This window comes from Naegleria lovaniensis (genome assembly GCF_003324165.1).
Source record: "Naegleria lovaniensis strain ATCC 30569 chromosome Unknown tig016, whole genome shotgun sequence".
Classification (NCBI taxonomy): domain Eukaryota; phylum Heterolobosea; class Eutetramitea; order Acrasida; family Naegleriidae; genus Naegleria; species Naegleria lovaniensis.
This window is the reverse complement of record NW_025407838.1, coordinates 306,131-330,320: the sequence shown is the minus strand read 5'-3', so window position 1 is coordinate 330,320 and position 24,190 is coordinate 306,131. Positions and strand designations below refer to the sequence as shown.

Sequence of the window (24,190 nt, the reverse complement as noted above, 5' to 3'; positions counted from 1 at the left end):
TATTGAAATTAAAAGCTTGATGATGGCTTGCAATCCGAAGCTGATGAATCCGAACGGTTGTGTTGCTGTTCGTTGTTGAAAACGTGATGATGATAATATCTTGTAACAAGTGACGACTTGTAAGATGGCGTTTATGAAGATAACAAGAGATTCTCCAAATTGATTTTTGAAAAATCTCCTTCCACTCTTTTTTTTCAGGATCAACAACATATTATTTCACATAGAAATTTGAAGTTTACCAATTCATGTTGGTTCCAACTTGCCAGAGAACTCCAAGCCATTAAAATTTTAATAGGACACAGATTCATGGTAGGTCATCTCCCTTTCTATGGACTTGACCATGTAACGAATTTTCGAAAAAGAAGGATTAGTAGGAACGACAAATCCTCATGGGCATGGTTGCTGTTGCAAAGATCTTGTATGAAACAAACAAGAAAAAAATGCTTCATCAAACCTCACATCACCACCATCATCATCGACATGATCATAAATTGGCAAGTTCTTCCTCCCATCATGATCAAGCCTCTTCATCAGCAACTCAACCCATAGAAAGTGTTCAAGGATTTGTTATATTTCTTTCCAATATTGATATCAACACCGAAGAAGATACTCTAAAAGATGTACTTTCCGATTACGGAAGAGTTATTTCACTTCATTATGAATTATCCCGTCGAACAGGATATCCCATTGGATATGCTCTGGTAAAATATGAAACCCGAGAAGAGGCTCAACAAGCTATTCATGCACTCAATGAAAAACATAAATTCGGAAACAAAATAGTGAGAGCAGATTGGTGCTTTAAGGAAGGACCTCCCATAATCACCACAACAAGAGAAGAATTACAAGAAATTAAAGAAGATTTAAATACGCAAGAACTTGATCAACAAGCAGAATTAAATTCAGAATCATCCAATGATTCATCGGTACTGAAAAGAAAGAGGGATAGTGAATGGGATGAAACCTCTGAGGCAACTACAGCACCCAGCGAAGAACGATCGTCATTTTCTACAACCTCTAAAAGTGAAAATATTGTAGGTGAAGAAATTTCACAACAAGAACAAATTGCTCAGGAAGAACCACCACAAAAGAAGAATAAATAATTTATTGTGACAGTTATTTGGAAATTTATTGTTCAATCCTTAATATTTTTAAAATTGTTATTGGGTTGTCACTTGTCAATAACACTCATCAAAAAAATGTCTGCAAACACCCAAACCACTGTGAAGAGAGGAGAACTCTTTGTGTATATTAGTTACATTTCAGTATGTTTTATCAGTTGTGAAACAAGATAACTCTCGAGTTGACCACATCATCATTTGCAATTATATGGAAATATTTTCATCCTCTTTCATCGGATCAATCAACTCACCATGTTCCTCATTAAATATACTCTCATATATTATTACTCAATGATCATCACATCATCCGGATATATCACACATCATTTGTACTCTCTCGCTTTCATCACACAAATAATTTTTTTTCATGAAACATTATTCAATGAATCATTTAAACATTTTCATCATCACATCATCATTACACAATTGTATAGGCCATTAGATCTCGTTCATCAAAATGTAAAACTTTATTACAAATTCTTGATAGCAATCAAGTGAAATACACTGTTATTGATTTGGGAATTGTTCCAGAAAAGATTCATGAAATGTTGAAATTTAATGGAGGTATTCACGATTTACCACAAGTATTTGTGGACACTAAATTTGTTGGAGTATGTTTTAAAATTGACAATGATGATGAAATTAATTTGAATACTTTTTGAATACTATTGAACACTTTTCTGAATATTTGTAAACTCTCAATGATCCATTCATAACATTTGTTCAAATAGACCTTTGATGACGTTGAAGAATGGATTGAAGAGGAAAGACTTTTAACTGAATTGCAACAAGCAGGATATAAGGGAGGACCAAACGTAAGTGGAATACTTTGTTTTTAAAAAGAAATTAATACTGTTCTGGGTGTTCCATACAATTTAAATACAGCCACCTCATGTCGATCAAGAAGAAGTCAATAGAATGATTGAGGAATTTAAAACTAAATTCCCAGAAGAAGTTCTCTCAGAAGAAGCCAAACAAGAAAAAATTTCCATCATTGAAAAAGTGAAACAAGAAAAATTGGAACAACGAAGCAAATTACAAGAAAGTAGTGCAACCAATACTACCCAATCTGAAAATGCATCCAATGCTGCTGTTCAACACAATGAACAAGAAGATGAAGTAGAGGATGAGGATGAAGAGGAGCAACCAGCTGAAGAAGAACCATATGATGATGAGGAAGAAGAAGAAGAATATGTTCGTAAATATGATCCAAATCGTGACTCTGATGATGAATATTATTAAAAATTATTGATTAACAATTAATTTGACATGTCATTGTAGTGTGTTCATGCAAACACATTCAAAAAAATGCATTCATCCAATTCTCAGCGGAGAAATCATCCTCGTTCATCTCAACAATTTCATTCAAGCCAACAGGATGAATTGGAACAAATTGTATCCTCAGAGGATGAGAACGAAATTTACACGACTGCTGATACCAATGACAACTCTCAATATTCAAATAATAATAGAACCACCAATCCCGAATCTAAATCTTTATGGAAAATATTTTGGTACATTTGTGTGAGTTTGTTTGGCAGCTATATTATTTTCGGATCTAGATTTTCACCCATTAGATATTTAATAGAAAAATTATTTTCTAAAAGAGCCAACAGAGATGATACAAATTCCATGAATTTTTCTTCGGCAAAGGAAAACAGCTCTCCTTCATTCTTTGATCGATTATTTACGAGCCCTTTTTTGATGACGATGAGAGAGTGAGATTAAGACCTGTAGCAGTCAACACATTTGTCCATGTATTTCCAACTCATCAGAACGAAGATGGAGTGTTTGTTAAGGTGTTTATTGAGAACTCTTCAGAATTGGCAACAGAAAATGTTTAATTTGCTCTTTGAATATTCAAATCAACAACAAGTGTAAAACATTGACAATTTTGCAAGGACTCAAGCCAGGAGCGATCGAATCATACAATACGAAAGAAGGTACATGAATTAATGCTTGGGTAGATCCAATGCCTTATGACACATCTTGTGCATTAATACTACCAATGTTTTCAAGTTATGAATTAATGGTTTGCTGAACTCATTGCTGTATAAATCAAATAAAAACATGCATAGCAAGGCACATTCCAGGGTTGAGGTTCTGTCTTTCTCTGTTTGTTTCCTTAGAGAGTTAAAAATTGGTTCTTTTTGCTCATAGAGATGCACAACCTTACTTTGATCAAATTTTGCACGTTGCAAAGCTTCTTTCTGGCATAATCGTTTTAGTACATGTTTCGCTTGTTGCCTAAATAAATCGTTTTTAGGTGAGTTCACAAACAATTTTGATATTTCCCAACATACCAAGTACTGTCTATTAAAATTAAATTGATGGGCTTTCTAGGTTGTTTTTGAGAAGTGTCCGCTGAGTGAGCCTTAAGCGATGAGGACAACCTCTCTTGCTTTTCCTTAATAGATTTTATAAAATTTTCATCCAAATCATAGGCATCATCTGATGGGAATAGTAAAAATGTTAAATTGTCATCAAAAGTGTCACCTGGTTTGAGATGATACTTTTCACAAAATTTTCTTTCATGTTCTTCCACGTCTACTAAATAAATTTCAACAAATCCGTCTGGTAGTGTATCCATTAATACTTTACCAGTATTGGATTTCCTAAAAAACTCCTTCGTATGCATCAACAATATAAATTTCAAATATGGCTCTGAATGTTGAAGAGGCGAGGTTGTTCAGAATGCTTTACAATTTCCAACATTTCTCGAATTTGAGAGTCAGTAGGCTTATTATGCTTGCTATATTCTAAATTCAATGTTGGATCATTAAATCTCAAATGAGAATTTTCTCGCCATGCATATATAAAGGTTTTACAAACACAATAATTAATGGGTAGCCAACAGAACGGGCAGCAATGGTTGGGCTGCTTAAACACTTGATCGATTAATAAGAATGCAATTCGTCTCTGCACAGTATAGCGTTGTTTTTCCATATTTTTCACTTTTTCGTTCATCAGTTGTGAATTATTGTTGTCAGAATTGTTAACATGTTCCATCATTTCTAAATCTTGGTCGGAGTTAGGAATGGGAACAGGAGTGTCCTGTTTCAATTGTCTTAAATTTGGAAAATATTTTGAAACAATTCTGAAAATATCATGCTCAAGGAAATATCTATATTGTGGATTATGGGGAATGATTTGATGATATGCATCATAGAGATAAGACGATTCGAATTCCTCTAATTTTTGTTTTTTTGAATTAACACATTCCGATGATTGAGAATTTTCTGTATGAGAATTGAATGTTGTTTGAGATGAGGGAGTTTCCGAATTTATCTGCACGGTATCATCTTGAGAGACTCTTTTCATTTTTATTTGTCCCTTCATTTCACTCTGGAATTACATGGGAGAGTGGTCCGCAATGTCGATTTTGTTTGGTCCATATTCATTGTTGATGTGGTTGGTGTCACATGTTTGTCTTTATTCGTCTTGTATGCAGCAGTGAAATAATGGTGAAATTTTGTCTCAAATTTGTGTTCAAATCTGAAGTTAGTGTCGGTTCGGTAAATATTTCATGAGAAAGAAAACAACAACACACCATGAAGGACCCATTATTACGTCCGTTATTATTGACCGCAACTTTGGACCTTCAGAATACTGAAGATGAACAAACGCAACCAATTACCGAAGATGAAAAATTTTCGAGCAACCAAGAAGCCTCTTGTTCTTATGAACGGAGTAAAGAAGCGATAAACGATCTCTGTGCCGAAAGACCAAATATTGCATCAAGAACTACCACTAGAGATGATTCAACATTTGAAGACACCGAAATTAAATGTACAAAATCATGTTGTCGAAAGATAAAAGAGGACGAACTGAAGATTATCCCATCAAGACCAAATTGCTCAAATAATTGTTGTAGAGTTAGTGACAATGAAAAGGAATTATCCAAACAACAACAGCAAACAACTCAAACAACTTGCCATGGATATGACGGAAAGGAGGAAGGACCAAGATGCTGTCAGAACAACAATCAAAATAATTCTCAACAAACAATTTCAACCAATTGCGATTCTGAAACAACTCGATCGGTGTCAACAACAGCTGCTAAAAACCAAACATTTTCAAAAAACGTAATCTCAATACCAAGACTATCACTCTCTCTGTTTTAAACAAGACAACAAGTAAGAGAGAGAAGAAAGAAGAACTTGTGAAGAATGAAGCCGTTATTACTGAGGAGGCTTCAGAGGAGACCTGTTGCTCGAATGGAGCTACTGTCCCATCCTCTAGCAACTGTTGCACCAAGTCAGGTTGCACAAAAACAAACCAGATAGACCTCACCGCCACTACTACGAGCACCTCAAGCATGAGTAGCGGATGTATCAAATCTTGTTGTAAAAAGGCCTCCATGAATCTTTCAGAAGTAACAACAACCTGCTCAAAACCACTGCAAGAAACATCCTCATGTTGCACCAGTGGGAAATGTTCAAAAAAGTCCACCACTATGCAACACCTTTCTCAAATCCAAGACTGTGATGAATCATCCATAGCAGTTCATATCAAAGATTCAAAGTTGACCATTCTTCATCTCACAGTCCAACAACTACATTGCTCTGATTGTGCCACGATGGTAGAAGAGACCTTACTCAAGCGAAAGGGAATTTCTCAAGCTCGAGTCATGGACATTACTAACTCTGCACGAATTGTCTATGATTCCTCACTCATTGGAGAGGATGAAATTATTGAACATATTGAAAGGTTAGGATATCCTACTCGAAAGCAGTTAATCCTCTTGCTGGTTCCAATGATGGTGATAGCAGTTCCATGACAAACACTTCAATTGTCTCTTATTATTTCCTTCAGGAGGTCGCACCTCAACAAATCACTCTTCTTCAACAAGGTATGAAAGACCAATTTCCAAAAGCTCTCTCAGGCTCTTTTTACGACTCTCAAAAGAGAATACTCACCATTCATTATGATCCTGATCAAACAGGTGCTCGTTCTTTGAAAGATTTCATTTCACGTCAGTATGGCCTCTCAGTCTCCTTATTCAATGATACCAATGAGAATTCTCAGGCTTCAACAGCAATTCAATCCGAATTGAGGTTTGGAAGAGGAATTTATGGATTTGTTTTGGATTATGTTGTCCAGTCATGTTACTTGTTTTTGTTGTACCCATGATGCATGAATTGGATGCCTATTTGGAACAAGAGATTATACAAGGCTTAAATCGAAGCGTGTTACTGTGTTGGTTATTGGCCACTCCCATTCAATTCTATTTCGGAAAGCCTTTATATTTATCAGCCTATAGAGCCTTACGATATGCAAGAAAACCGAATATGGACACTCTGGTAATGCTTTCTACGACAACAGCCTATCTCTATTCCGTGGTCAATGTGGTGGTTGCATTTTTCTTGAAGAGTTATCATGCTGAAGTATTCTTTGAAACGAGTGCCATGTTATTGACCTTTATCATTTTGGGAAGATTTTTAGAGATGGTTGCAAAAGGACAAACCTCGAACATGTTATCGAAAATGATGGAATTGAAAGTGAATCGAGCCTTATGGATTCATACCAAGTCACTCAGTAATAGTGTTTCTCAATTACTCGAACATTCAGACCATTTTCAAACAACAACAACAGCACACAACCATCATCCTCAAGAACCACTCATTGAAGAAGAAATTGATATCCATTTAGTTCAAAGAGGCGACATTCTCAAAGTGTTACCTGGATCAAGAATACCCACCGATGGTATTGTCATTCATGGAACAACAAGTGTGGATGAGTCCATGATTAGTGGTGAATCGATGCCTGTGCCAAAGAGAGTCCATGATTCCGTATTCGGAAGTACCATCAATCAAAATGGAACAATTTTTATGAAGGTCACAAAAATCGCCTCAGAAAATACACTAGCAGCCATTGACAAGCTCATTCGTGAATCACAATCTTCAAAAGTACCTATTCAAAGAATTGCTGATACTGTGAGTGCGTATTTTGTCCCAATTATCATGATCTTGTCTGCGTTGGCATTTGCATTGTGGATTTCTCTTGCCTATTCTCAAGTGTTACAAATTCCAGAACATATGCATCCCTTTACATTTGCTTTACAGTTTGCATTGGCCATTTTGGTGATTTCATGTCCATGCGCAATTAGCTTGGCAGCTCCAACTGCTGTAATGGTTGGTATTGGAATGGCTGCTAAATTTGGAGTCTTGGTTAAAAGTGGGCAAGTCATGGAAATGTGTCACAAAGTGAATTGCATTATTTTTGACAAGACTGGAACGGTCACTCATGGAAAACCTGTTGTGACAGACATTGAAATTTTAGAAGAACATGCTTTGGAATGGAGTGAAGAAAAATTCTTACAAGTCATTGGAAGTGCTGAAATGGGTAGTGAACACATTATTGGAAAAGCAATTGTTGAACATGTTCATTCACTGAAAAAGGAAATTTCATTATCGAATCCAACAGATTATGTGGCTGAACCTGGAAAAGGTCTCACTTGTTCAGTTTCATTGATCCATACATTTGCAACCGATTCTCACATCCACAAAGAAGAAGAACATTCCTACAAAGAAGAAGAACATTCCTACTCGGTCGCTGCTGGTCATTTCGATTTTATTTTAGAACATTCCAAGACATGTCCTCCTCCATCATCATTCCAAGAACGAATTCATCAATTAGAGAATGAAGGAAAAACAGTGGTATGTGTAGCCATCAACTCAACACTCATTGGAATGATTGCATTAGCAGATACTCCAAAAGAAGAAGCCTCTCTTGTGGTCCATGAATTAAAACAACGTGGAATTGAAGTATGGATGATTTCAGGAGATAATCCTCGTACCACTCAATATATTGCTTCTCAAATTGGAATTGATCATTTCATGGGAGGAGTGTTACCTGCAGAAAAAGCACAAAAAGTGAAAGAACTTCAATATTGTTCGAATACGACAACGAGTCATCATCAAAAACAACAACGAACCGTATGTATGGTTGGTGATGGAATTAATGATTCACCCTCTCTCGCAGCAGCACATGTGGGTATGGCCATTGGTGCAGGAAGTGATATTGCCTTAGAAACAGCAGATGTGGTGTTAGTGAAGAGTAATTTGAAAGATGTTCTTGTCGCTTTGGATTTATCAAAAACAACCTTTCAGAGAATTAAGATGAATTTTGCATGGGCCTTCTTTTATAACTTGATTGGAATTCCATTGGCAGCTGGAGCTTTGTTTCCTGTATTGGGTGTGACCATACCTCCTGCATTGGCTGGTCTTTCTGAGATTTTTTCTTCGTTACCTGTGGTGTTATTTTCATTAATGTTGAAAACATTCAAACCACGTGAGTTAACAAAAGTATATTAATAATTAGTAACAGCATCATGCAACGATCGTTCAATGATTCTGACACGATTTTGTTGCAAAACAACTCTATAAAAAATACATTATTCTGAATAATCATGGTATGTGTTGATCAATTGGTCTTCATCGGATCACACTGATCTCATTATTGTGCTGAATGGATTCGGAATAGAGTGCATTGTTTAATTTTGAAAGTCTGATACTGAGTGTGGTATTACTCATTTGTACGAGTGCTTATATTCATGCGTACAAGGCCAGTTGGCTTGATGATCGGAAACAAGGGTATGGATGATGAATAATAATTTGTTAAAATATTAATTATTATGATAATAATATTCTTTTAAATCTTCTACTTGCAAATTTCTGTGATGACCATAATAATAATTCATGAAATTGATATCAAATTTTGTAAATCAGATTTGTTGGAATATTTTGGAAATGTGCCCGAGTGGGTGAACGATTAAGCCCTTGGATTTCTCTAATTTGCATCTTCATGGCAATGCGATTACTGTTCTTTTCCGAGTAAATTTATTAAAGTTACTTATTTAATACCTATCACAATATTCATGAATAATTCAAAAGAAAATTTCATACAAACAATAACTCCTTTCAAACAAAGACCTACTCTGCGTCACATATATAGACATTATTCCTTCATTTTCACTCGTGTTTCGAAATTGCCTTTATGAGTAATTTTTTGCCACATGATTAAAATGTGAGTTGACCACAAATGAGCTGCATGAATTTGTCTGTCACGTATCTCGCAATAACGCCAAGAACTTTAATAGCTTCCAACCATTCCTCTTATATTCTACTCAAGCTCATAAATGTATCTCTATTGGCATGAATGGTATTTCTAGTAGAACATTTTACTTAAACGTTCATTCATTATTTGAGCTTGACAACATTTAAAATCACTTGTCGATCACATGTGGAGATGCCATTCAATTACCAATTTCAAAAAAAAACATTTTGTACCATATGCCTTCTCATACTTTAAACGACAAAGGTGACCTTGCCCCAAATGAACACAACTCGACAAATCCTCTCCAGCATGATTATATTGCCAAAGTACCATGTAAAATTGCCAAGACAAGCAAGTCATGTGATTCCAAATGTTTCTTTCATTGGAAGAGCTGTAAAAACTATCAAATGACTAGTACCACTCAAAGAGTGAACGCATTGGTATGGCATGTACAACAACCACTCCATTCAAATCCCCAACCATCCACCCTAAGGTGTTCGCAAAAGAACATCTCTGCAATGTGCCATGATACACTCATTCCAAGTGTTCAACCAATGACGTTGAACAACTCGACTTGTTCGTCTCCTTCTTTGGTTGTACTCTCCTCTGCACCACAACTCGTTACGAATAGCAACACCTCTAACACTCTAACACATCTCTTGTGTAATAAGACATCCATAAATCCACTCACTCAACAACCCTCCCACCCACATGCGTCAAAATTACAAAATAAGGTACATAAACTCTCGCCTTCTTTGGAATTCGTCCCATTCAAGCTTGAAAGTCTACCACGAGATTATTCCCTTTCTATAAGAGTTCTTCTAAAGGAACAAAGATTCAAAGCACTTCTCTCCACCTATTCATCATGTTAACACAACAACAGAAGCAACAAGCGATAAAACTCATGTTGTTAGGACGAGAATGTTGTCTCTGGGAGAGCTGTTGAACTAAATTAAAATTACATCTACTAAAAAAAATTTCGATTGATGTCTGCTTCATTCAAACATGTAATCATCAACAATACAGAAATTCAAAATAATTCACCAAACACAACGTATTGTTGGAAAATGGATCTTACAGGAACTACAAGAAGAAATTTATTTTCGCAACACTTCAATATCGACGAAATAAATGACAAAGAAGACGCCGTCATCGGAAATGATCTTCTTTCAAGCGCTAAAGTCTCGCAAGACGCACATAACCCTTTTAACAACGGAACTGTGCTATTTCCAAAGCTCGATCTGGAGAATGATTTTATGGCAACGTCAGCCTTTCAAAAAAAAGCAATGTTGAGAAATAAGGAAATTGCTGAACGTGCAATGAGCAATTCACATATCGATGACGACGTGGTGCTTGTTGAGCTTGATTCTCTTGATGTTGTGATTTGGATGAATGGTAATCAGTTGAGTGCAACGAACTCTAGTTTATCTTAGTAAATTAAATTATTTCATCTTTTGGAATCAAAATGTACAAGAATATTATTACTGCAAGTTACGAATTATTCATAATCATGATGGCCAGGAGTGATTGGATTGGCACCAGGAGTGATAGGATGCATCATTCCAGGGGTGATTGGATTCATTCCTGGAGTCACAGGGTTCATTCCTGGAGTCACAACACCTGGAGTGATCGGATGATGCATCATTCCTGCAGCACCATAAATATTCATTCCAGGAGTCATTGGATGATGCATGCCTGGTGTTGTTGGGTTCATTCCATAAGGTGTAGAAACAGAAGGTGTCAATACAGATCCATAACCAGAGTAATCTCCACCCATTGCTTGACCACCTGGAGTGGTATATGAGTCATGAGGAGTTGAGGCACCAAGACCTGGTGTAATTGGAGTATGATGATATCCATAACCTTCAACACCAGGTGTAATGGCAGTAGCGCCACCAGGTGTTGGATTGCTCATGTGAACACCTGGAGTCGTGTAAGATTCATGTGGAGTTGAAGCACCAGGGGTTGGAGCACTATCTTGCCAGTCATGCATTGGAGTATTTGGTTTACGAGGATTCCAAGCATCGCCACCGCCATGACGAAGAGATGGTGTTTCAGGACGAAGTGGTGTCTCATGACCCATAGAGGTGTGAAGAGGTGTCTTTGAAGAGTCTCTGTCCCAAGGCGTGGATGGTATACCAGCACTGGTTGAGTGGAAAGGTGTGGTTGCCCCTGAACTGTGATAAGGAGTTGCCACACTTGAAAAGCGTTCCTTTGGTTTAGCGCCATCCACTTTGATATCAACATAGGAAATGTCCACATTGATAATCTTGTTTTGTGAGTGTAATTCAATACGAGCGGTTGTGTCTGTTGCATCTTTGACAATACCTAAATATCCCTTGTATGGTCCCTTTGTGATAATGGCTGTCTTGTTGGTCCATGGATGACTTCTTCTTCTCTTGGAAAAGACAAATCCTCTCTTATTTGTAGTGTTACCTGCAGCACCAGAAGTTTGAGAGTTAAGAATTTGTCTATTTCTTGCTCCTCTCAATTCACAGTGGTAGGATGGCACAGCAAAAATACCTGCATTTTGAATCAGGTCAATCGAGCAACAGAATAGGAACTTTCGAAACACTTGTTTAACAACTCCTTCTCTTCCAAAATGTACAGACGTTGGATCAACAACTCTAATGGTATCGCTAATACCAACTAAGTGTTTGTTCTTATCAGGAGCTTTGTAACCCGCTTTGGTATTTTGTTTTCTTCCCAATTCTTGTAATTTCAAAGATCGAACCGCATCATTGTTGTCAACAATATGTACCAAGGTGTCTGCAGCATTCTTATTGGAATCAAATTTCACAATGACACCCATTGTTTGAGTATCAAGACGAACCATGTCAAACAATGAATAGTTACCAACTTTGCCCTCGGTAGCAACAGTTGTTGTCTCTTGAATTTCGTTGATAAATGTTGTCATTTCACATCTCTTAACCTCGTTATAAAGAACAACAGTGTCATCGTCTTCGTTGACACTAACAATGTATCCAGCCTCTCCTTCCCACTTGCTTCCTGAGCCAATAACTTTACAAAATTGTCCAACAGTAAAGTGTTTTTGAAGTTGATTGCTTGGAAAAACGAGAGGAGTCTGAATGTCTTGATTCTTTGGAATAAATGTTACATGTTGAGAATCTTCGTCTACGTTGGTAACTACACCATACATTCCTCGCAAATCGCCTTTAACAACTTTAACGTGATCGCCTCTCTTAAAGTACGTTTTTCTTGCAAGAGAAATTGCTTTGCTTGGATTTTCATGTTGATAATAAGTTTGGATTTCTTCAATTGTTGGTTCAATGTTCTTTGTGTCCAATGATTTGAGGTGAATTTGTTTGTATAAATATCCGTTTTGGAATCTGTTACCTTGATAAACAACTCCATTATCTCTTAAATCTTCTACTTTGTCTTGTTCAGACTGAGGAAGAAGTTCTCTATCAAATAACTTTTGTGGTGGGCGCTTTACGTTTTGTCCTGTGTAATCAATTCTTGGAACGAGAGTTACTTGACATAAACCTCTGGCTTCATCCAAGCCAACAACTTTACCCAGATCTCCTTTGTATGTACCTCTTTTTACTCTTACCCAGTCACCAATTTTGAGATCCTTTAACTTTGTTGACAATTGGTTGATATTCAAAACATCAGGCATCTCCTTCAAAGGTACTAACTTGATACCATTTTCAAAAATAAGATGACTCAGCCCCTGAATAGCTTGCTTTACGTGCAGTTCTTTAAGAGCTTCAATATAAATTTTTCCTTTGTAACCCTCTATATACAATGCTGATGTAATTTGAAGACGATCCTTCTTCACAGGAGAATTCTTCAAGTTAAAATGTTTTTGTAGCAGAGTGAAAACTGCTTCCTTCTCTTTTCCTTGTTTACACTTCACCAAAAATAGCTTTGGATCTTCGGGTGTTGGTAGGTTTGATTGTTTTTGGGTGGCTCTTACTGCGGTGTTGTATACTTCATCTTCTTCATCTTCGTACTCATCACCTCCTCCGATATATTTTCTTTCAAGATTAGCAATAACGTCTTTTCGTCTTGGTGCGGTTGGCTGAGGAAGCTCCGAAACAGCGGTTGGTTTACGATATGCAGCAGCTTCGTGCTCAAAGTCTTCTTCTCCCATTTCCTCTTCTTCTTCATCATCTTCTTGCGCAGTATCATCGATGAACATGCTGGCTGCTGATTTGGGTTTCTTTTGTGATGGTTCGTAGCTTTCTTCTTCTTCCTCCTCTTCCTCTTCTTCAATTCGTGATCTTCATAGTCGGATCCTTCGTTATCAGACATTTTTGTTGTTGGTGATGATGATCGCAGAAAGTTGTTGTTTTGGTATTTTTTTTTTAAAACTTTAGGTCGTCGTTGTAAAGCCGTTACAAAGTTTTATGTTGGACCAAGGCAGGATAACAACTCAGAAGTCACTCCAGCTTTCGGTTGAAGCGGAGGATTTGTAATCCGGCCAAACACAAAATGTTGGAACAAAAACAGGTTGAGGAGAGTTTTTGTGGTTGACTGGTGAACGGGGAGCTGACTAAAGCATTGCAAGCTTCATAACTACAATTTAATCATCCAACCAGAAGACTTCAAATGACGGAAGGAGAGATTGATAAACCTTTGACCATTAATTGACAAGTTTCGGTGGAAGAAGCTTTTATTCTGTCTTCAAGGTCAATTGTCAAACATGAACTTGCGAACCATGTTTCTAGACTAACTCTCAAAAATAGACCTATCAAAGAAAAAATTCAACAATTTCAATTAGATTCCTCATGGTCATCATCTATAGATCACTCTCCATCATCATCATCTCCATTGTTGTCACAACTTCCAACGGAAATTCATATTCACATCGGTACCTTTCTTGCCATTCCAGATTTATTCCACTTTTCTCAAACTCATCAAATTCTTCTCAAATTATTCTTTAATCAAAATCTAAAACGAGTTCAATTTCTTTCCTTGTTTGGTGGGAATATAAATTTTTCCCAAAACTTCCATTCTTTGGAAAGGAAGATGAATACACACGTAATCATCTCTTGAAGACCAAAGAATTAGCATCTGAATATAAAAAAGATGAATTAATGGAACATCAAGATGAATCCTTCGTCATGGTTCAACAATTAATTTGGAAATTTCATGTCTGTCGATATTTTCCTCGTTTTGAATATGCCAACATGAAAATTCACAATTGGATGCATGTATTGCGTAGACGTATCGCTCATTTAAATTTATATCATCCACAATTATTGCCACTTTCTCTACATTTAGACAAGATTCGAAAAACGACTTTATTTAGAAATCAATTATTGAGACCAGCAAAACATTTAACAATAATTTCAGATCAAAAAGAAGGAACAATTCCACCTCCACCACCACTACCACTTGTTCTTCGAAACACATCTCCACTCTATTCAAGTTTCAATGAAATAGATGTTGAAGGTGTGAATCCTTTCGAAATGGATTCTATTGAAAATTGTGAATGGATCTACAAGTGTCCGTTACAAGCGACAGAACTCAGTGATATTCCAAACTCAAGTCATATTTTGACAAATTTTGTCCAACTTGTTCAAAAACTGTGTTTCGTGTTCATACAGTAGAAGAATTGGAAAGGCACGCCAGGGAAGGACATTGTGTCTCGTTTGTGAGATCTATGGAGATACCACTTGTGCCATTGATGGGACTTCCAATGCCATTCAATGGACCTCCTCCTTTACTGACTGGAATTGGTGATGATAGTACTGGAAACATTCCACCTCCACCTCCTCTACAATAAGGCATTTCGCGAAATTACAAATTGTGTATTATTATTATAATGATCGAGTTTTCAAAATGAAAATTCGTGATTGTTGTTGTTAGCGCTGGCAGTCTAATTCTACCTTAAATTTACTAAACTCAGTTCCCAACTTTCAGATTTGATTTGAATTTATAAGCTCAGACAAATTTTAGCATGAGTTTTTGATGTTAGGATATTTGTTTTTAAAGCTGCTGCAAGTTGGTAAACTCTCAAATTTGAGTGAACTTTGGCGCCAAAATTTGTCTGTAATTGTATAGCTGCTAGATGCAAGAGGATAACCGAGAAAACAAGTGGTTGTGAGTATCAATTTTGTAAATACCTTCACTAAACAAATCATTGGAACGTTCAACCACATCAACAATTGTTTGTTGGCGATGGTTCTTTGCGTAATGACAAAAGCCTGTCGTACGAAATCATTAAGTCGAATACATTCACTTGGAAGTGTTTATGTAATGATCACAGTTATTGGCCCAATCTTCACGTTCAATACCCAAAAAGATTGCCTTTGCTTGTTCCAACTCTTTAACACCAGCACTTGTCTCCTTCAATCCAATCTTGCACACTCCTTTGAAATATTTCATGTACGCCAATTCAAATTTTGCTTCTTCAGGGTCTTTCTTGAGCCATTCAGGCATAACGGATTCAGCAAGTTGATCCAACTTGGAAAAGGTTTGATCAGCAAGTTTCAAATGTCCCTGAAGGAATCTGCATGAACCCATCATATTTTCTAGCTTGAAAACGCACTCCATGTAAGTTTGAGCATCAGTTTCTGCTTTTTTCCTTCTTAGTATGTTGTAAACTTTTGTAATAGTAGACTGTTGGAATGGTAAAAAGCCCTTTCTTTCATACGCTCTTGCTAAGTAGGCTCCAGTAATTGTGATGAATGGAGCCTCATAGCTGTCAAGGAACAATTCTATTCCTACTAATGCCTTTTCACCAAGTATAATACTAAAATCAACTTTGTTTGTTTCCAAATATAATCTACTGAGAATTATTGCTGTTTTTGTTGTTTGAGGAGTTGTCCATCCATAAAAACCTTCACAAATAGAAAGAGCTTTTTCGAAGCTTTGAATAGCCTTTCCGGTTTCACCCTTAACTCCTAAATAATACTCTCCCAATTCATGAAAAGCAATGGCTGCTTCGCTGCCATTTTTCCATGTGACTTTTGGTCCAATGTCAGCAATTGCTTTTGTGTGCAGTTCAAATGCTTGGTCATGAAGACCCATGCTGTTGAGAATACTAGCCTTGATGATTTTGATTTGAGGGAGTTCTTCGGAATTGTCTTTTGGGACAATATCTAAGGAATTACTTATGAGCTTGAGAGCTTTTTCGATCTCTCCGATTGCTTGTAGAGCAGTTGCTGCTTTCCAATACACTTTATAGAGTGGGAAAATAATATTTTCCTTTTCTTTCTGAAAGACTTTTTCAATTTGTGTAATATGTTCAACTGATGTTTTTATCAAATCATCTATAATGTTTTTTGTATCTTGTGAAGACATCAAGTTAGATTTGTTTAACGTGTTGTACATTCTGTAATTTTAGTCAATGTTGAGTTGACATGACATCGGAATATCTAGACCCACTTACTGTTCATATCTCTTTTGTGTTTGGATGGCATCTCCAGAAACAAAGCACTCTTGAGTATCTTTTAAGAAACTAGTAATTCCTTCCAAAAGATTTTGTTCGAAAGGATTTGTTGTTCTTTGTTGTTCATACTCTGTTCTCGAAGAGGAAAATGATCGACATTGCTCCGAAGCGAAATTTCTTATCAAAAACTTTGTGTTGTTTTTCTCTCTACCACTATGAACAATGTTTGCACATGCTTTCAAGCCTCGTGGGATTGCTAATAAAGATATCAAGCCTTGCTTTTGAGAAGTCTTGAAAAGAGTGTTGCAGAGAAAAAGAGAGAGTGATGATCGCATTTTTTCTTTCGCCATTTTTGTTCTTTATTAATTGTTCTTGGGGTCAATGTACACTGAGAGCACAGCCTTTGTGCAATTAAAGCCTGAAAGTATATGCGCCACAAGTCATGTCATTTCATGAACATTAAATAGTGTACATACCTGTGAAAATGCAGACAACTGTAAACACTAAGATAACTGCAATAGGATAAAGGAATATCTCCGAGTTTTTGATAAAAGTCAAATTTAAATATCCTTTAAATGTTAAATAGTTATAGTATGAAAATGCAAACATGAAGAGCAAGGCAGAAAGACTTGTTCCAATAATATTGTCCATTGTAAGTATCGGAAGCATGGTATATTGAACCACATAGAGCAGAATGAAAACTGGAATGAATGAGTTGGTATGAACATCAAAACTGTACAGCCACTCCACATTTTCTTGATTGTTGTTTCCACCACTCTCTGCATCAATAAGGAACTTGTTACAAATAAGCCTAAAATAATAATAAATTCGAATGTATGTTCCTAAATAATGAAAAAAACACATACCAACATATCGTCGATATGAAAATACCAATGAATAAAAAGTCAAACAGGAACAAGTAGGACATTAGGGAAACGTAATTAAATAATGATAATTTGTGGAATGTAATTGAATAGATTAATCCGATTATCAACATGAAAATAGCCAATAATATTACAAAAGCTGGATCATCTCTCGAATATCTATCCTTGATATCTACAGACAATTACCATATATTAGATATATAAATGTATAATATCAATTCCGATGACCTACATTTTCGATTTCTAGCGTTCTTGTACACTGTATCCGGTGAAATGATAATTTGAGCCATCTGTGTGAGTGCTCCTTTGAAATCTAATTGCCTCCATTTGAACATTCTCAAAATGAATTGTATTATTTGTTCCTGATCACCGATTGTGTGGTTAATCGAAGATATGGAGGAAGCGGGCGTCATGGTTGGTGGCTTGTTTGAAATCATTTTTTCGTTATATTATTCTTGTTCTGTTTTGTCGGCCCTAAATTGCGTCATCATGATGTCATTGTGGAGAGTCGGAGGGAAACAATTCCAGGAGTAATATTGTACTTTATTGCTATGAAAGAGGGCTGAATGATGTTGTCTGCTTGGCTTCATAGTAATTGTTGAACACAAAAAAAATGTTGCTTTCTCACCATCCTCAACAACAGAACAAAATTACGGAGACCTCCAACAAGTCTAAAGAACAGGAATTGGAATATTATAATTTAGAGCAAGAATCCAGGTCATGGATTCAAGAGTTCGATGCTAAATCAATCGGAGCGACATTGTTTGACAAAAACCATTCCGATACTTTGGACTATCCTTCTCTTCATAAATTATTTACTCATTTTGATGAGCGTCTTCTTTCTAATTTAACTTTGAATACTATGGAATATTCAGTATTTGGGCTTGTTTCTACATGTCTGAATTTTAAACATGCCAACAAACAAGTATTTGTCATACTTTTGAAATTAGTAGATATTCTGACTTCGAAACACAAAAAAGTTCTTGACTCACTACTGTCCTCAAATTCTGATAGTTTGAAAAATGTTAATTTTTTAAAGTTTTTATTTATTTATGAAACAGTCCTTAGAGATGTCTATTCATCCAATACCTATGGCTGGGAAAAAGATAAAGATGCGTCATCTCTACTTGAACAAATCTCGCAAGAATTCATTGCCCATAAATTGAATTCTAAAAACAACGAAGGCTTAGAGACCTCACAGCAAGAAACAGATTTAAGAAAAATTATTTCTGTGGCCTTATCACTCAATGAAATTTTCTCTGCCGTTTTTACAGCCAATCTAAGCGAATCCTCAATTTTAGAAATGATTGAATCCTTGAATAGAATCTCGGCTCATATACTCTCCAGTCATCATGCACACAAATTTGATTGGGCTTTTCGAACGTATCTCAACATTTCTTCGCGTGTCCTTAATCTTACATCTATAATTTTACGTCAATCCTCCATGAGTATTGTGTTTACCGCTATGTTTGTCAAGAAAATGATTTATTTGAAAGAAAACTTTTTAAAATTATCACAAACACCACATTTCCTATTGTTCAAACAAAGAATGGACGAACAACTTGTACACATGGATGATATCATTTATCAGTATCTCAAAAACACCAATGGTGGAATTTCCAAGTCGTTGATTGATACAGATATGAATAATTACGGGTTAATCGTGTCTAATACTCTGTCATTTAAATGCCAATTTCTGAAAGCAAACATTGGAGACAATGTTTCCTATTTGTTTAAAACACTAGTTTCTATTTCTAGAGAAAATCCTTCTTCATTGATCCATTCTATGAATCTCATTTACAAAGCATTTGAACATGAAGTGAATCACAATACATTTCTAACAGAATCAACAAATCTATACATCAAAACTAAACAAGCTTTCATGTTTAGTATTATTTGGTTGATATTTCTCGAGTACAACAAGGGAAATATTCAACAAGAAGATTTCTTCTCATTGCTGGAAACCTTGTTGAGAATTCTTCATGATTTTGATATCTACAAAACAGCATCAGAAAATTCAGTTCCATACAAGTTTTTAGAAGGCCTGGTAAATCGGGTATTTAGAAATATTTTAATATTTGAATTAGATTCGTTAACAACCTCCCAAGTGAAGCAAATAATGACTTGCTTGAGAAGAGTCATCATTACGGACTACAGAATCATTGAAGGCTATTATTCCTATATCTGGAAAATGGTTTTGAAAATTCAACAAAGAGATATTGAAGCGTTCCATTTAAGCGAGTTCATGGGGGATATGTTGAGCATATTTGTGCACTTTGCAAAAGGAAAACAAGCCTTTGATGATTTATTCTCTGCCATCGATATGATCCATCGTCCAAATCGGACAATCTTGATTTTCCAATTATTCAATTAGAGTCGTTTAGAAATAGTATTAAGAGTCTGGTTCAAAATATTGCACCAACAGATATTGTGATCTATTTCAACTATTTGATTGATCTAGTGAACCAGAGATTAGATGAATATGGAGAACAGGAAGCGAAAAGACTTTTGGTGGTATTACTCTTTCCCTTAACATCTTTTGGGTTTTATGTTACTCTCAACGAATCGAATTACAAAAAGTTGCAAAAGCTAGCAAAACAATGTTGCACAAAGATCGTCAAGAGGTTAATGAATCTCGGAATGAGTGAGCAAAATCAAGCCGCAGTCATTCAGCTCTATTATTCTATGAGTAATATCATTTATAGATCAGAGGAATTCTCATCCGATGTATTTTCAATGAAAGATATTAACAATCACAACGGAGAAGACTATGTCATCAACTATTATGATGGAACTGGACTCACTATGAATTCTTTCATCAATGGTAAACCATTTAAGGACGTTTTTCAAACGCTGAGCTTCAAGAACAAGGGAATTTATTGCTATATCATCTTTAGACGAATGATGTCCATCAATCAGCAAGTGAATATCAGAAAACATAACTTGATCACCTCAAATCAAGAATTATATTCCTATGAAACTCAAGAAAGCAAGACAGAACAAGAATTATTGACACAAAATTTCCAAATCTATTTTGATTTTATTCAAAACGAATTGAATTCATATATGCATTTACACAAATTTAAAGATGAAGATTTCTCCCACGAAGAAATTTCAAGCTATGATTGGGGCGGGTTTATTGAATCTATCGACAATGAGAAGAAATATCTCTCCATGTTGTGGTATTTAATCAGTAGCAATTTTTATATATCATTCCATATTGTAATGACAGTTATATGAGAAATTTGAGTCAATTTATGTTAACTCAACTCATTAATGCCATTAGGATCAAAGGAAACTCTTTTAAATTATTACCCTATTCTCTTGAAAGGGTGACTCTCGATTTATGGAAAGATGACATGTTGTTTGAGCAACGAGATGTTCAAGACTCTTTTGAAGAGTTCTTGTACAATGAAGTGAAAAAGTCTATCAAGTATGCTTCAACCATGTTGTTTGGCGAGTTGAAATGGGCTAAAAAGGTCAAGTCCATTATCAAAAAAGCAACTTTGGAAATTGATCTATCCGATTGCAGAAAAGTGGAAAAGAAAATTCATTCCTTGATGAAGTATGTGGATTCCAAAATATTCCAATCCTCTTCAGAAGATTCCCTCGATATGAATTTATTTTCTTCATTCCAAACACAGTTCACCTATTCTCAAACCATTCAAAATTGGAATGAATATCTTTGCCCATTTATCAACTTGATACCATTATTCCCATTCAAATACTTTTCATCGAGATTTGCCATGTCCATGTTCTGCATGTTATTATGCTATGATGTAATCATTAATTGTGATATTGCTAGTTCGAATACCAGCAAGAACTTTACAGATTGTACTTTTCCATTATTTGGATCCAATCGAATCAAATTTATTGCATCTCTTAGACATGTTCAATTATTACTCTTGAAAACATTACCTGAAGAGAACGTTAGAGAGATGATTCAAATAGGTTCTCCATTGTTATTGAGATATTACATTCGAACATGTTCCGCTACATCCAAAACCATTGCCAATGACTACTCTGAATTGTTGAATTCTTATACTGCAGAGGTGTTAAGAATATTATTTAAGAGTCTTCTCAAAGGAAATTCAACAATGCATGAACACGATCTTTCACACTCAATTCTTTCAACACTCTTACATGTTGATGTATTGAAGAATCATGATTTGACGACAAAGATGCTGCATGTACGATTTACGAACACGTTATTGAGTGCATTGTTCTCTCAATTACGAGTCATAGAACCACGCAGTGATGAATCTTTTGATCATGAAGATGAGATGAATGAAACATGTTATGCATTGTTGTTCCAAAATTCATTACTGGGAAAAACATTGAACATTTACGAATTTGAACATGAACTAGTAGAATATTCAACACAGAATAAGAGAAACATCTCTATGGAGATGTTTGAGAATGTGATTCTATTCGCAAAGATTTTATTGGTTACTTCACATAGTTCAAAAGGTTTGCCCTCTTCCAATTTATTGAACACTCAAGAATTGATGAGAAATCTCTATGAGTGTATGAGTTGCTTCCTTGATTCAAGTCAAGTTGCTACAACACTAATGCACACTTCATCATTAACAGAATTGATCGAACTAGTTACACTGTATGGTCCAAGTCTTGGCGAAGATTCATGTTCCACCACTCAGTGTCCAATTCCACCTAGTTCCTTGTTTGTGAAAATTGTCAAATTCATTCAAGATCATATTGCATCAACACTTCACAAACCACTTGATGATACTGTATCATCACTTCATAACAAAAAGATTGGAACCAAGAGCGAAGGAGAAAGAATACTCTCAATGATGGTATCCTCTCTATCACAGCCACAAATAGATTTCCTTATCCGTCTACATTTAGATCAATTGAATGAATTCAATCAACATTATTCAATGCCAACCATAACAGTACAAAACGCATCTCATCACCAAAAACAAGTTCAGACCAATGTGGCAAAATTAGAGAATATTATTTCATCTCTTCACATTTGTTTAGAGTCCATTCACAAGAAAGAGCTACTCTTCTATTTGTGCAATATTATTGAATCTCTTAAATTTAGCACGAGATCTTATCTATTCAATTCGGTTCCAGTTTCCAATCATTCTTCATTGAATAAGGAATATTGGCAAATCAATGCATCGATTCAATCCATGGTTGTGAAGCTATTGAAACTTGTTTCATTTATTACTAATGAGATGAGAACAAGTCAAATTGAAATTCCCAAGTCATCGATTGATGTACTCATTTCACTCGTTTCAGACGTTGCAGTTTCATCAAGTATTTTCACATATTCCTCAATTGATGTTGCAAGTAGAGGAAAGAATATTTTGGAACTTGCTAAACTTTCCTATTCTGATTTGAATGTCATGAAATTAGATCCAAATATTGTCATTATACTCTCAGAGATTTTGGAAACTCTTGTCAAACACAACATTTTAAATGTCTCAAAAATTAGTTGTGTTCAAACTTTATTGAATTGTATCATGAACATGATGTTTGTGAGAGTTGTTGTATTTGATTCATTATTAGAAAGCAAAGATAATCAAATTCTTTCACTCTCTTCATGTACACAATGTGCTGAGGCTATTGGTGCTGTGTATCATTGCATTTCTAAATTGGTGAGCTGGGATGAATTTAAAGCACATATTGTTTTTGAATTTATTTCAACATTTTCAGCGATTAATGAACTTGTTGGATTTGAAGACAATAATGATGATCGCTCGACAACAACGAAACATCATCATCACGATGGACAGCAATTCATCTCTAAATTATTGGCAAGCAACAAGAAGAAAATTTTAGATCATTTAATTAAGAATGGAATTTTCGTTTTACTTTCATCCAATGTTGTTAAATTTAAGATTAGCAATTGGATTCAAGAGTCTTCCAAGATACAGACACTCCAACATCTCTTTACCCACATTTTGCAGTACCATGCTACAGAGATGGGTTTCTAGAGGCAACGTAGATGTCTTCCTAAACGGAAGGTCAATTTGGAATTTGTTTCAATAAAAAAAACAATGCAAATATTCGTCAAATCTGTGACAGGTAAAACACTTACCCTGCAAATCGGTAAGTAGAGATGTCGAACTCAACGTGATGATGACCTTTACGACAATCATAGAAAGGAATGATCACATTGAGAAGATCAAATCGCAAATTTCGGAAAAGGAAAACATTCCCACATGTCAGCAACGACTGCTCTTTGGTGGTAAACCATTGCAAGATCTGAAAACTGTGTTGGATTACGATATTCAACAAGAAAGTACTATACACTTGTTGTTGAGTTTGAAGGGAGGTAAAAAAAAGAAACGAAAAAAAAGGATCTGTGTAGTTCCTCGTCCCAAAATTCATCGCCACAAAAACATTGTTCTTTTACCAATTACGACAAACATTTATGAAATTCGAGCAAAAGATGGGTTCATTATTTGCAACAGAAGGACCTGTCCAAAATGTGGTCCTGGTGTCTTAATGGCTTCTCATGAAAATAGACAATATTGCGGACGATGCCATTTGTCTTTATTCCATTCATCAATCAAAACAAGCAATATGTAACAAGTAAATAATTACGCATCATTCAATGGTCATTCGAAATATCTTGTCTGATTGTTCACATATTTGTACGTGACGGGATGATGTCAATTCAATTCGATATTTCAACTTGGCCTTACTCTTAGAGCATCCCTTTCTCAACAACTTGACTAAACTGGCGTCAACAACTGAATGGATGCTTTGAGCAAACTCTTGAAATAGGTCAA

The 24,190-nt window shown here is 35.7% G+C and overlaps 15 protein-coding genes across 15 annotated transcripts; 10 read left to right on the top strand and 5 right to left on the bottom strand.

Annotated features, from left to right (window-relative positions):
• Positions 1–440: 440 nt before the first annotated feature.
• On the top strand, positions 441–1,100 carry C9374_002699 (uncharacterized protein; the record flags this gene model as incomplete). Its single annotated transcript, XM_044692144.1, has 1 exon — positions 441–1,100. One exon carries the CDS (start codon positions 441–443, stop codon positions 1,098–1,100), a length of 660 nt encoding a protein of 219 aa, XP_044550245.1.
• Positions 1,101–1,196: 96 nt separating this feature from the next.
• Positions 1,197–2,360, top strand: C9374_002698 (uncharacterized protein; the record flags this gene model as incomplete). Its single annotated transcript, XM_044692143.1, has 4 exons — positions 1,197–1,262; positions 1,553–1,729; positions 1,850–1,933; positions 2,004–2,360. 4 exons carry the CDS (start codon positions 1,197–1,199, stop codon positions 2,358–2,360), a joined length of 684 nt encoding a protein of 227 aa, XP_044550244.1.
• Positions 2,361–2,426: 66 nt separating this feature from the next.
• On the top strand, positions 2,427–2,840 carry C9374_002697 (uncharacterized protein; the record flags this gene model as incomplete). The annotated part of the gene is made up of 1 exon (XM_044692142.1): positions 2,427–2,840. The coding sequence occupies one exon, from the start codon at positions 2,427–2,429 to the stop codon at positions 2,838–2,840; it is 414 nt and encodes a 137-aa protein (XP_044550243.1).
• Positions 2,841–3,070: 230 nt separating this feature from the next.
• On the bottom strand, positions 3,071–3,708 carry C9374_002696 (uncharacterized protein; the record flags this gene model as incomplete). The annotated part of the gene is made up of 2 exons (XM_044692141.1): positions 3,071–3,365; positions 3,422–3,708. The coding sequence occupies 2 exons, from the start codon at positions 3,706–3,708 to the stop codon at positions 3,071–3,073; spliced, it is 582 nt and encodes a 193-aa protein (XP_044550242.1).
• Positions 3,709–3,770: 62 nt separating this feature from the next.
• On the bottom strand, positions 3,771–4,439 carry C9374_002695 (uncharacterized protein; the record flags this gene model as incomplete). Its single annotated transcript, XM_044692140.1, has 1 exon — positions 3,771–4,439. The coding sequence occupies one exon, from the start codon at positions 4,437–4,439 to the stop codon at positions 3,771–3,773; it is 669 nt and encodes a 222-aa protein (XP_044550241.1).
• A 230-nt stretch (positions 4,440–4,669) lies between these two features.
• On the top strand, positions 4,670–8,434 carry C9374_002694 (uncharacterized protein; the record flags this gene model as incomplete). The annotated part of the gene is made up of 4 exons (XM_044692139.1): positions 4,670–5,161; positions 5,221–5,828; positions 5,888–6,093; positions 6,222–8,434. The coding sequence occupies 4 exons, from the start codon at positions 4,670–4,672 to the stop codon at positions 8,432–8,434; spliced, it is 3,519 nt and encodes a 1,172-aa protein (XP_044550240.1).
• A 95-nt stretch (positions 8,435–8,529) lies between these two features.
• C9374_002693 (uncharacterized protein) lies at positions 8,530–8,957 on the top strand (the record flags this gene model as incomplete). The annotated part of the gene is made up of 3 exons (XM_044692138.1): positions 8,530–8,532; positions 8,604–8,713; positions 8,849–8,957. 3 exons carry the CDS (start codon positions 8,530–8,532, stop codon positions 8,955–8,957), a joined length of 222 nt encoding a protein of 73 aa, XP_044550239.1.
• Positions 8,958–9,412: 455 nt separating this feature from the next.
• C9374_002692 (uncharacterized protein) lies at positions 9,413–10,048 on the top strand (the record flags this gene model as incomplete). The annotated part of the gene is made up of 1 exon (XM_044692137.1): positions 9,413–10,048. One exon carries the CDS (start codon positions 9,413–9,415, stop codon positions 10,046–10,048), a length of 636 nt encoding a protein of 211 aa, XP_044550238.1.
• A 114-nt stretch (positions 10,049–10,162) lies between these two features.
• C9374_002691 (uncharacterized protein) lies at positions 10,163–10,609 on the top strand (the record flags this gene model as incomplete). Its single annotated transcript, XM_044692136.1, has 1 exon — positions 10,163–10,609. The coding sequence occupies one exon, from the start codon at positions 10,163–10,165 to the stop codon at positions 10,607–10,609; it is 447 nt and encodes a 148-aa protein (XP_044550237.1).
• A 65-nt stretch (positions 10,610–10,674) lies between these two features.
• Positions 10,675–13,341, bottom strand: C9374_002690 (uncharacterized protein; the record flags this gene model as incomplete). The annotated part of the gene is made up of 1 exon (XM_044692135.1): positions 10,675–13,341. The coding sequence occupies one exon, from the start codon at positions 13,339–13,341 to the stop codon at positions 10,675–10,677; it is 2,667 nt and encodes an 888-aa protein (XP_044550236.1).
• A 925-nt stretch (positions 13,342–14,266) lies between these two features.
• Positions 14,267–14,931, top strand: C9374_002689 (uncharacterized protein; the record flags this gene model as incomplete). The annotated part of the gene is made up of 2 exons (XM_044692133.1): positions 14,267–14,651; positions 14,753–14,931. The coding sequence occupies 2 exons, from the start codon at positions 14,267–14,269 to the stop codon at positions 14,929–14,931; spliced, it is 564 nt and encodes a 187-aa protein (XP_044550235.1).
• A 452-nt stretch (positions 14,932–15,383) lies between these two features.
• On the bottom strand, positions 15,384–16,874 carry C9374_002688 (uncharacterized protein; the record flags this gene model as incomplete). Its single annotated transcript, XM_044692132.1, has 2 exons — positions 15,384–16,482; positions 16,540–16,874. 2 exons carry the CDS (start codon positions 16,872–16,874, stop codon positions 15,384–15,386), a joined length of 1,434 nt encoding a protein of 477 aa, XP_044550234.1.
• A 27-nt stretch (positions 16,875–16,901) lies between these two features.
• C9374_002687 (uncharacterized protein) lies at positions 16,902–17,860 on the bottom strand (the record flags this gene model as incomplete). The annotated part of the gene is made up of 4 exons (XM_044692131.1): positions 16,902–16,957; positions 17,016–17,350; positions 17,406–17,595; positions 17,656–17,860. The coding sequence occupies 4 exons, from the start codon at positions 17,858–17,860 to the stop codon at positions 16,902–16,904; spliced, it is 786 nt and encodes a 261-aa protein (XP_044550233.1).
• Positions 17,861–18,036: 176 nt separating this feature from the next.
• Positions 18,037–23,389, top strand: C9374_002686 (uncharacterized protein; the record flags this gene model as incomplete). The annotated part of the gene is made up of 3 exons (XM_044692130.1): positions 18,037–19,756; positions 19,798–20,605; positions 20,656–23,389. The coding sequence occupies 3 exons, from the start codon at positions 18,037–18,039 to the stop codon at positions 23,387–23,389; spliced, it is 5,262 nt and encodes a 1,753-aa protein (XP_044550232.1).
• A 63-nt stretch (positions 23,390–23,452) lies between these two features.
• C9374_002685 (uncharacterized protein) lies at positions 23,453–23,987 on the top strand (the record flags this gene model as incomplete). Its single annotated transcript, XM_044692129.1, has 2 exons — positions 23,453–23,504; positions 23,557–23,987. The coding sequence occupies 2 exons, from the start codon at positions 23,453–23,455 to the stop codon at positions 23,985–23,987; spliced, it is 483 nt and encodes a 160-aa protein (XP_044550231.1).
• Positions 23,988–24,190: the final 203 nt, after the last annotated feature.